General features: G+C 38.6%; 1 protein-coding gene across 1 annotated transcript in view; it reads left to right on the forward strand.

Moving 5' to 3' along the window:
• DCDC1 (doublecortin domain containing 1) overlaps positions 1 to 12277 on the forward strand; it is a 162780-nt gene that overhangs the window by 1923 nt on the left and 148580 nt on the right. The window contains exon 2 of the mRNA XM_015566272.1: positions 11992 to 12261. Coding sequence (XP_015421758.1) covers positions 11992 to 12261 — 270 coding nt within the window. The remainder of the gene's footprint in view (positions 1 to 11991; positions 12262 to 12277) is intronic.

Below are 12277 nucleotides of genomic sequence, written 5' to 3' on the forward strand. Positions count from 1 at the left end.
ATTTGTAACAGAGTGAAAACTACTGTGCCAGGATCCTTGCCCCAAGAAAACTAATCATCAACACAATAAATGAGTTTGACATACTGTGCCAAAGGTCCGATCTTGCCATTTCCTGACTTACCACTCAGAGGGCAGATGACTAGACAAGTCTTACCTCATTCCTGTGGCAACTTCTAGGAAAGCAGCACAATAGAAAACCCAGCTGTAGTCTAATGTATCCCAGGTGACACAAATGGAATACATTATTGGTCATTATGGGTCACAGGTATCTAAGGACAATTGTGCCATACTATATAATAAAGAGGGAATATGCAAATTGACCATCACTCCACCACAAAGATGATGGCACCCACAGCAAAGGCCAGGGGGTTTCCATAATACAAGATGGCTGCACCCACAGCAGAGGCAGGGTTTCTGTAACACAAGATGGCTGCACCCACAGTGGAGGCCAAGTTCTCGTAATGAGCCTTAACAAGCAATCAGCAGGGACCTGAGAAGCTGCACCCCACTGCCCCCGTGGGGCCTGACAGGGGACCTCAGGCCATGCCCCCCACCCAGCAGAGCTTGACGGGGGACCTGAAGCTGTACCTCCCTTCCAGTGGGGCTTGATGAGGGACCTGAGGCTGCGCTCCCTTCCCCGGCACGGGGCTGGGGGACCTCAGGCCACACCCTCCACCCAGGGGGCTTGACAGGGGATCTCTGGTCGCATCCCCCACCTGGTAGGGCTTGACGGGGGACCTCAAGGTGTGGCCCCCGCCCTGGCCCAGGCTGGGGGAACTCAAGCTGCACCCCCCACCCCAGTGCCAGGCCAGGGAACCTGAGGCTGCACCCCCTGCCTGGCAGGGCTTGACAAGGGTGGGACTGGCCACATCTGGATCTAGCCCAATGCGGGGGGCTGGCCGGGTCTGGGTTTCGTGCAATTTTGAGGCACACGTGGTTGGGCAGGGACTTGACTCTGGGTTCTGTGGTGCGCCCCAGACTCTGACAGGAGGAAGATTTTCATATACATTTTACTAATTTTCTTTCATCTCTGATACTTCTATTATAGAGAAAGGGCAAATAGCAATATTAAAATATTTCCTCTACTTAATCCCCTTTTAAGGTTCATGAATTTTGTGCACCGGGCCACTAGTATTTATAGAAAATGTCTCCAAATGATGCGTGGAAGATTTTCAAATAAAATAACATTTTAAAATTAAGAGAATGGCCTGATTGGTGTGGTTCAGTAATTGATTATTGACCTATGAGCCAGGAGGTCACAGTTTGATTCCAGTCAGGGCACATACCCAAGTTGTCAGCTCAATCCCTAGCAGAGGGCATGCAGGAGGTAACCGATCAATGATTCTCTGTCATCATTGATGTTTCTATCTCTCTATCACTCTCCCTTCCTCTCTGAAATCAATAAAAATATATGAAAAATAAATAAAAATAAAGAGAATGTTGTTAAAAAGATCTCTATCTCACATATAAAATATTTTGTTTTAATGATTTTTAGCTGATGATCATGCAATTTCCTAGATTTTTATCCATTACATCCTACTTTTTTAAAATATATTTTTATTGATTTCAGACAGGAAGGGAGAGGGAGAGAGAGAGAGAGATAGAAACATCAATGATGAGAGAAAATAATTGGTCAGCTGCCTCCTGCATGTCCTACACTGGGGATCCAGCCCACAACCTGGTCAGGGTCTAACTGTGACCTCCTGCTTCATAAGTTGACACTAAACCACTGAGCAATGCTGGCTAGGGTCATTACATCCTTTTAATCTTGCTTTCAAGGAGACTAACTGTGCCTAATTCATTCACTCACTTCGTATGTCATAATAGTTATCTTAGATATTTTTAATTGAAATGGGTCTTTTTTGAAATATAAACACTTGGTTATATCACCTAATTTCAGTATTCCAATGATGAGCTGTCAGGTCTTTCCATGGAATGGACAGCAGAAAGAAATAAAGGGAGACAGCAATAGTGAATGAAGCAAGGCACCACCCCCACTGTTTTTAAACCCCTTTACCCCAACAAATTATGCTTTTTTAGATTTTACAGATCTAAACATTCGTACATTATTTCCTTTAAAAATGTCAAAAGACTAATTGTTTTAAAATTTTAATTTCCTCTGGAAAAGTGACATATAATTTTTATAACCTCCCCCAATTTTAGATTTCCGATATACCTTATTTTTATTCCATTGCACTTTTGCACACACAGGTGTATTTTTTTTCCTGTGGGTGGGCTGATTTATGTCCTGACATATCAGTTGGGATATCCTTGCCAACATTTCTAGGCCAAACTAGAATTATGGTTTCTTCTGGTGTTGAAAATAAAATATGCCTAACCAGTTTGGCTCAGTGGATAGAGCGTCAGCCTGTGGACTGAAAGGTGCCAGGTTCGATTCCAGTCAAGGGCATGTACCCTGGTTGCAGGCACTTCCCCAGTAAGAGGTGTGCAGGAGGCAGCTGATCGATGTTTCTAACTCTCTATCTCTCTCCCTTTCTCTCTGTAAAAAAATCAATAAAATATATTTTTTTAAAAAAAAGAAAATATGTGTGAATTATTCACTTTTATTAACTTTTTATGATGTTTAAAATACATTTCATCTAACAGTTGTAGAATGTTATTTATATCTTTAGAGGTTATTCATTTCATCAGGTTTGGGAAAGTTTAATGAAATCTCTGTGCTTTATGGTCCCAGAGATTGTATACAAGTTTCCATTCATCACACATATGTGGGGTTATTCCTCTTATTGGTTGTATTCCAGTATTTTAAGGTGATTTTTTTTTTCCTTAAATGTACTTAGGGTCATTTTTCTTTATGTTTACATTTTCTTATTTGTATTTTTTCCAATTAGAGCGTTTAATTATCATTAGAATGGTAATAGGATAAAGATAAGTTTTAAAAATGACAGTATTAAAAAACTAACTCTTTAGGAAGGTTTAAATTCTGTAAGAGTATAAAGCAAGAAATATATGCTTGTCAAATATACAGTATAAATAAATAATTTAGATGAAAATGGTTGACTACATTTAACAAAGAGACTACCAAATAATGACGGGCTAAAGAGTGGTTGTTAGATTTGATGTACTTCATTGTATATTGTAAGTAATTGCTATCCATAAAAATTCTATGGCTTCTGTATAAGAATAAGAGACACTTTGACAGGCAACACTGGTATGAAGCGACAGCAAGTACAAATCCTTGGCAACTGTCATTATCCTGCTGTTGCATTCACATCCAAACTGTGTGATAACTTAGAGCTGCATGGTTGTTATTGAGCTATGTTCTGTCAAAGTAGCCACACTTACTACTGATGAATAGAATTATTAGCCCCATGCAGATTACTGTCAGAGAAATCTAAACTCACCAAAGATGCTGTTTCAGAAAGGAAGAAAATTAACAAAAGTCTATGTCATTTTATGCTCATTCTGACATTTCCAGTGAGATATTTCTTATTAAGAAAGGTAGAATTTTTAGAAAATACCATATTAGTTTATATTTTAACTCATTATAAAAGTATTCAAAATTCGTAGATTTTGAATAAAGCTAAATCTAAAGCAACCATGATTAGAAAGTTGATTGTATAAGTTAAGCTACTATTATAAAGTAATAGGAAACGGAAACTGACTTTTAAAATGAGGAACAGTCATTATCTCACATAACAAGAACTTCAGAGGCAGGGCAATTCTAGGGTTAAATTCAATGGTTCAGCATGTTATTAAAGAACATGGCTCTTTGTATCTTTCCCACTGCCATCCTCAGAATATTGGCTAGATCCTTGGTTTTGACTCTTCCTACTCACAAGATAGCTCATCACAGGTTCACTCAACAATGTCCAATAAGAAGATCAATGTTTGATCATTTACATCTCTTTTTCATTATGGAAAACAAAACAAAACAAAAAACTTTCCCCAGCAGACTTCTCTCATGTCCCATTGGCCAAAATGGAATCACGAGTTGATTACTTAGCCTGCAAGGGAAATGAAATTACCATCATTAGTGTTAGACCATTAAGGATTAAAACATCTCTATCTCACATATAAAATCAGGGGATACTTTCCATGAGCATATAAGGAGATTGAATACTCAGTTGTAGTTGACTGTTTTCATCTAAGGAAAAATCAGGGGAATGACTGAGATAAAATGAACATTACCTGACATAACTCTTGGCTTGAGCTTTAGCATATTTTATTTCATAAATTGTGTTTGTTTCTTGTCAGTAGCATTTTTATACTATGTCATAATTATCAAAGAATAATTCCTGCATATCAATCTGGTTGAGTTCCTGTGGAAGTGTAAAATATGTAAAACAAGGATCTTATTCTTGCAGAATGGGATATGAAATCATCTGAAATCACAAAGCAAACATATCAATGTGTAAATCAGTATATCAGTTCATACACAGGACCTGGGCAGAATGATTTAGAATAAGGATTGACTAGATCGGGTGGGGTTAACTCCTTTTATGTGTCTTACCAGCTTGAACAGTTTTGTTAAATCCTTCTCTGTACCCCTAATCCCTGAATTTCTCCCTTATAATAACTAGGACTTTTCCTTCACAGTAATTGTAAATTTATATGTGACTATTTGTTTAACATTTATCTCTTCTACTAGATAATTATGAAAGAGGTTTCCAGAAAACATAAGCACTGAGTTCAGGTTAACATTTATTAAATATTTACTTACTGAAAGATGTACAGTAATGAGTACAGATCTGTTGAGTGAACACCATTGACAATAAAGCATATAGATCAGAACAATGGAAAGCAATGAGGTGCAGTTATAGCTGAGGGATATTACAGGGAGCAATGAGCAGCAGCAATTGGTTAGAAGTTCTTGAAGATGAGATCAACAAGTATGACTTTATTAGGAGTTTTCCTAAAATAGTTATAAAAAGCCATTAAGATTCACTAATGCTGTTAAAGCCAAGGAAATGAGAAGAAAAATTGCCCCTGTCAAAATTAGAGGCATAACCTTAAATCTAATCACAATCTATTTTATCTGCTGTTTCTATATTCCTCCCTGAGTATATTTTCTTATACTTTTAGACCTCACATCTTTACTTGGTTATTGCTTTGTGAAGCAAAAATTATAAATTAGATTAAGTAAAAATCAAAGAGAGTAAAGCATAATTAAATACTAGCCTGGGTTATCAAGGAGCTTATAAATTCCATAATGTATAAAATCTGTCCCTGATAATCTGTTTGGTTATAGTGGAAAGCCAACATGTAGATGAGGTATAATACTGTTTGAGAAAATAATAAAGGCTTAATTAATTTATTAACATGCTTTTATAAATTTGTGATTTATCATATCCATTGTATCATATGTAGAAGTTGTCTAAAAGATTTATTTGCCTAAAGCTTGATAAATTTTAATTAACTGATAGTTTTTATTCACACTGATTCAAAGTTAAATTTTGGTGTTTTAATTCATCTTTCTCTAAGCACACATAAAATTCTTAATTATTTACATAGTTTACCAGTGTATGCATACACACATAACCACACTTGTTGTTTGATCTTTTTTATTATCTAATTTCTAATAAATTATTCAAATTGCTAAAAGAAAACATCTTTTTTTCTCAATAACTGACTGTAAGCTAACTCATCAGTAATGTAGCTGTTTTGTTTTTTTTAAAATATACCAGAATATTTTCATCCAAGTGAATGGCTCCCTCAACCCTCTTTAAAATAATGTATACTCTCAAAGCCTTTTGCAAGTTCTACTTTGGATTTTCCCATCAGGATTTGTGGCACATTCCTTTTAATATCTTGGATGATGTCAAATTTTAATCTTAAATAATTAAATTAGAATTATTCAGAAAATAAAATATCTTGATCTGCATCTTATAATCCATTATCTAAAAAATGGATCATAAAACCTGGGTAATTAAATGGCTAGTATGATATGCAGAAATTTAATGTGGTCTCCAAGATTCCTACTCCCTGGTATATAGTATATACCTGGTATAATTCTCTCTTCTTGAGTTTGGGTGGGATTGTGAATATGATGGCAGGTCACTCCCATGATCAGATTATATTAAATGACAAAGAAGATTTATATTTTAACCTTTTTTTTTAAGAGTATTACAGATGTCCCTCTTTTTTCCCTCCATTCCCCCCTTCAACGCAGTTACCATCCCACCCCAGGCTTTCGCCACCCTATTGTCTGTGTCCACAGGTAATGCATATATGCATATAAGATCTTTGCTTAATCTCTTCCTGACTCCCCTCCTTCCCTCTGAGTATCAGCAGTTTGTTCATTTCCATGCCTCTGATTCTATTTTATTCACCAGTTTATTCTGTTCATTAGATTTCTTATTTGTTTATTTTGATTTTTAGATTGAATTGTTGATAGGTATGTATTTGTTGCCATTTTGTTGTTCATATTTTTTTAATCTTTTTCATTTTATTCTTCCTCTTCTTAAAGAATACACATCAACATTTCATATAATACTGGTTTGGTGGTGATGAACTCCTTTAGCTTTTTCTTGTCTGAAGCTCTTTATCTGACCTTCAATTCTAAATGATAGCTTTGCTGGGTAGAGTAATCTTGGTTGTAGATCTTTGCTACTCATCATTTCGATATTTCTTGCCACTCCCTTCTGGTCTGCATACTTTCTGTTGAGAAATAAGCTGACAGTCCTATGGGCATTCCTTTGTAGGTAACTAATGCTTTTCTCTTGCTGCTTTTAAGATTCTTTGTCTTTAACCCTTGGCATTTTAATTACAATATGCCCTGGTGTGGTCCTCTTTGGGTTCCTCATGTTTGGGACTCTGTGTTTCTTGGACTTGTAAGTCTATTTCTTTACCAGGTAGGGGAAGTTTTCTGTCATTTCTTCAAATAGGTTTTTGATATCTTGCTCTCTCTCTTCTTCTGGCACTCCCATAATGTTGGTATGCTTGAAGTTGTCCCAGAGGCTCCTTACTGAACCGCGTCCAGCACAGACAAGGGTGAATCTGAGGAGGAGTGGTGAAGGATTAAAGAAGACAGATAGGAGAATTCAGTTGGGGCTAGGTAGGTTCACTTGTGCCTACATGAGGACACAGTGACACAGCGTGTAAGCCGAAGCTTTATTTTATAGTCAGAGCACACAAAGCAAAACAAGGGAAGTGGTCAACATATTTACAATGTTCTTGCAAAGTTCAAATCTGCTTCTTTCCTGTTGTTGCCATTCCCTACTCTCTATCAAGCTTTGTTTAGGCAGCACTTGCTGCACCTCCCACAGCCCATTAGCTTCCTAGGAATAAGGGAGGACTATAGGGTCATGCTTAATTATGCTAGGAGGGCTCTGCCCTCCAAGTTAGGACTTGTTTGTGGCCCTGCCACAGGTCAGTCCAAGGCTTGACCTTATAGCTGCTCCTTACACTTACACTGTCTTTATATTTTTGGATTCTTTTTCTTTTTGCTTTTCAGGTTGGGTGATTTTTGCTTCCTCATATTTCAAATCGTTGATTTGATTCCCAGAATCCTTTACTGTTGAATCCCTGTATATATTCTTTATTTCAGTCAGTGTATGCTTAATTTCTGACTGGTCCTTTTCCATTTGGAGGTTTCTAGTAGATTCTTGAGTAACCTTATAACCATGGTTTTGAACTCTATATCCAGTACTTTGCTTTCTTCCATTTCTTTCATTTGTGAAATATTTCTTTGTCTCCACATTTTGTTTGTTTGTATGTATTGGGTAGAGTTGCTCTGTCCCCTTGAGTTGGTAGAGTGGCCTTGTGTAGTAGGTGTTCTATAGGGCCCAGTGGCTCAGCCTCCCAGTCACCTGTGCTGGGCTCTCTATGTGCACCCCTTTGTGGATTGTGTACAGTCTTGTTATAGTTGAGACTTGATTGCTGTTGGTGTCACTGGTATGAATTAACCTCCAGGCCAATTGGCTGTGAGGACCAACTTTGACTGTAGTGGGAGAACTGCTGTGAAGGAGACATCCCTATGGAGCAGGACTTGCTTCAGTGGGGCTTAGGTGTTCACTGAGTCTGCCCCTTGAGTGTGTTGCTTATGGATGTATAGAGTTGTAATCTGGTATGGTCTGACACTGACCACTGGGTACACTGACTCTTGGATCTCCAGGGAGGTGCAAAGTCAGTCACTGCCTGTGGCCACCCAGCAGGAGCTACAGAGAGATCTGCAGATTCCTCCTCTTTGCATCGGGTTTGGAAGTGCCCAGATGAGGCCCAGCTATGAAGTAAGGTAGGCTGGTGCTGGTGCTGGGTCTTGGGCCTTTTATTGATAGGTTTGGGGCTCCCTGACCAGCTGCAGCTTGTTTGAGTGATTTTAGCCTGAGCAAGGACAGGCCATTATTATGTAAAAGCTGCTGCACACAACTTGGGTGGGATTGTAAATTGGATGAGGCTGGGTCTTAGGAAATCAGCAGGGCAGAGCAAACAGAAATGGCTGCCAGTCAGCCCTGCAACTGGGGAGGATCCAGCATAGGAACAATGATCCCTGTGAGCACCTCCATCTGGGAGAAAGCCACCCTGGAATTCCAGCCCTGATGCCAGACAATCCAGTTCCTTCTCGTATGTGTCTATGTTCCTCAGAGCCTCTCCTTGGTGCTGGAGCTCAGAGGAAGCGGGACCTTGTAAGTTCAATTTATGGTGTCAGCCTTTTAAAAGGAACAGCTTGGTCTCCAGCAGTTCTTTGTCACTGAACCACAATCTGCACTGGTTTTTACAGCCTGTAGTTCTTACTGCCTGTAGGGATTTCTTTCCCCCACTCTGGGACCCTGAGATGGGGGTCTGGAGCTGGGACCCCTTGCTCCTCCGGTGGCCTCCACATAGATGATCTCCCTTCAGATTCGACAAAGGAGATTTTTGCTGTCGTGGTTAAGGAACATAATCATTGCTTTTTATTTAACCAAATGGGAGATTATCCTGGATGGGCCTGACCTAATCAGATCAACCTTTAAATGACAATTTAGAGATCAGATGGCTTCAAAGATGATAGTCACTATGAGTTCTGTAGCAGTAAGGAACTGAAGTCTGACCAAACCCGAAAGAACTTGGAAGAAGACCCTGAGCCTCAGGTGAAACTGTAGCCCCAGCTGGCACCTTGAGTTCAGCTCTTTGAGATCCTGAACACAGGGTCCAGTTAAGCATTGCCCAGACTCCTGCTACATGAAAACTGTGTGGTAATGAACAGGTGCTGTTTTAAGTCACCAAGTTTGTGCTAATTCATTGCACAGCAATAGAAAACTAATATAGACAGACAGATAGGTGATTGATAGATAATTTTTAAAAGATATAGTTTTGAAGTAATGTGATTGATGTTCTTATGTCATCCTAATATACAGTGGCATTTAGTTTTCAGGCTGAAAAAGAATGCTTTTATACCAATGGTAAAAGAAATAATACAATGATGAATTGGAATATTTGAAAGAAATTGAGGTCTAGCATCTTATTTTACTTTTTGAGTTTTTATTATTGAGAATATTAGAGATGTCCCCTTTTTCTTCCACTGCACCCCTCCACCCAGTTCCCAACCCACCCCTATCCTTCACCAACCTCTAGTCTGTGTCCATGGGCAATGCATAAATGCATATAAATATTTTTGGTTAATCAATTCCTGCCCCCTTCCCCTTTCCCTCTGAGACCTGTCAGTCTGTTCCATGTTTCCATGTCACTGGTTCTATTTTATTTGTTAGTTTTTTTGTTCATTAGATTATACATATAAGTGAGATCATGTGACATTTTTCTTTCTCTGATTGGCTTATTTAGCTTAGCATAATACTCTCCAGGTCTTTCCATGCTATTTCAAAGGGTAAGAGATCCTTCTTTTTTACAGCTGCATAGTATTCCACTAATGTATTGATCAGCATTCTTTCTAAATCTTAGCTGTTGTAAATAATGCTGCTGTGAATATAAGGGTGTCTAATTCTTTCTGGTTGGTATTTCAGGATTCTTGGGATATATTCCTAGAAGTGGGATCACTGGGTCAAATGGCAGTTTCATTTTTTTGAGGAAACTCCACACTGTTTTTCATAATGGCTGCACCAGTCTGCAAAAATGGGACTACATCAAACTATAAAGATATTTGCACAGCAAAATAAAGCAGCATCAAATTGGTTTGGCTCAGTGGATAGAGTGTCACCCTGAAGACCGAAGGGTCCCAGGTTCGATTCTGGTCAAAGCCATGTACCTTGGTTGCAGGCTCCTCCCTGGCCCAGGCCCTGGTCAGGGCTTGTGCAGGAGGCAACCAATTGATGTGTTTCTCTCTCATCGATATTTTTCTTTATCTTTCCCTCTCTCTCCTATTCTCTATAAAAATCAATGGATAAATATCCGTGGGTGAGGATTAAAAAAAGGAAAAAGAAAAGAAAAGGGAACCCACTATATGGGTTCATATTTGTCAATGATACAATGATAAGAGGTTAATTTCCAAAATATATGTAGTACTCATACAACTCAACAAAAGGAAGACACACAATCCAATTGAAAAATGGGTGGAGGACCTGAATAGACACTTTTCCAAAGAGGACATACAAATGCCAAGAGGCCTAGCATTTTAGATGGTAGGAAATAATGAATGAGATATAGTGATTCCAGCTAACAGGTCTACCAGGGCAGACATCAGTGCACAGGAAGGAAGTATATTCCTATATACAAGGGTAGCATAGAAATCTTACTGAGGAAGACACTACTTGAAGTCTGTGTATACCGTATGAATTATTTACAGATATAATGAAAGATTTACAGTAGAGTCGTAGCATAGACTTATAGGACAAGATAATAGTACTGACATAGAATGTTAAGAATAAAATCTGTGTTATAAAATTTCTACCAGCAAGTGGTAGAAAACCTCATCAATATGTGAACACAAAGAGAGGTTATTATTTAAAAAAAAATGACCAATTCCTAAAATCATTGGAAATAATGATAGGAAATAATGATAATGTTATAGGAAGAGGAAGGGGTGAGGTTTCTGAACCAAAAATGTGGCAGTCTACTAGAGTTGTTCTTATGTGACTAGAGTATCTTAGAGAGCAAGGAATGTTTTTCTAGTTCTCTTTGTGCCTTTCTGGAGTACATTTACTTTCCTAACTTTCTGAGTATTCTGGTAATAAGCTGTATGACCTGAAACCCTCAGGATGTGTGACTTTTATTCCAAACCAGGATGAGTTAGTCACCTTAATCTCAAGTCTGCTGAGGAGCCTTTCCCAACTTTATCCCAGCCTGCATAAGTTTGTCTTCAAGGAGTTTAAGCAGTTTATTTAGCATATATTCTCTCTTTATTAGGGTTTAGTTTGCAACTTTCTCAAGGGTAGGAACCACATCTCTTTAACGTTTGTATTTCCTAATACTTAGCAGAGTGCTAGTGTTTAACTGATTAATCTAAGAACTTAAAAATTTTACTTACATTGTTTCAAGGATTACACAGCTTTCTTCTTTAAATATGTAAGTACATTTAATGGTTATGAACATGAGTGTTTTCTTTTTAATCTTCACCAGATGATATTCTTCCATTGATTTTTAGAGCAAGTAGAAGGCAGGGAGGGGGTGGCGAGAGACAGAGACAGAGAGAGAGAGAGATCAATGTGTTGGTTGCCTCCTGCATGCACCTTGACTGGGGACTGGGGTTGGAACCTGCAACCCAGGTACATGCACCTTGACCAGAAATCTAACTGGAGACTTTGGTTGGCGGACCAACTTTGGTTGGGCTCAGTGGTTAGCACTGAGCCCACTGGCCAAGGCTGAATGTGGGTTTTGTCCTAGGATCTGCTTGGGTTCAGTTTCTCCCTGCCAACTAAATAATTATTTGAGCTTGGGCAAATTAATAGCCTCTCAGAGCCACAGTTTCTTAAATCTGGAAAATGGTGATAAAAATAGTACCTATTTCCCAGGGATATTGTAAGGATTAAACAAAATAATGGCTAAGTGTGTAGTATGTTGTCTAGCACATGGCACAAAACCAGTTATTATGTGGTAGTTGTTAATAAGTGAATATAAATCAATTCATTGTATTCTTCCATGCATTGTTTCTTTCAGGGAGTTTATGTCATCCCAGGCAAAAGCAGTTATTAAAACTACTAAAGATTATTTGCAGCCTCAGTTTGGCCCCAACAGACTGTTGCTTTCAGCAGCAATATCAGAAGGGTCAGGACTTCAAAATTGCTCCACACATCAAACAGTATCAGATCATAGGCATGGTGAAATATCAGACCCGGATAGCTACAAATCAAACAGAAACAACAATTCCTGTTTTATATCAGCATCCAAGAGAAACAGACCTGTCAGTGCTCCGGAGGGTCAACCGAGGTAATCAAAGCTGTGC

Source organism: Myotis davidii, unplaced genomic scaffold, assembly GCF_000327345.1.
Source record: "Myotis davidii unplaced genomic scaffold, ASM32734v1 scaffold330, whole genome shotgun sequence".
Lineage (NCBI taxonomy): Eukaryota > Metazoa > Chordata > Mammalia > Chiroptera > Vespertilionidae > Myotis > Myotis davidii.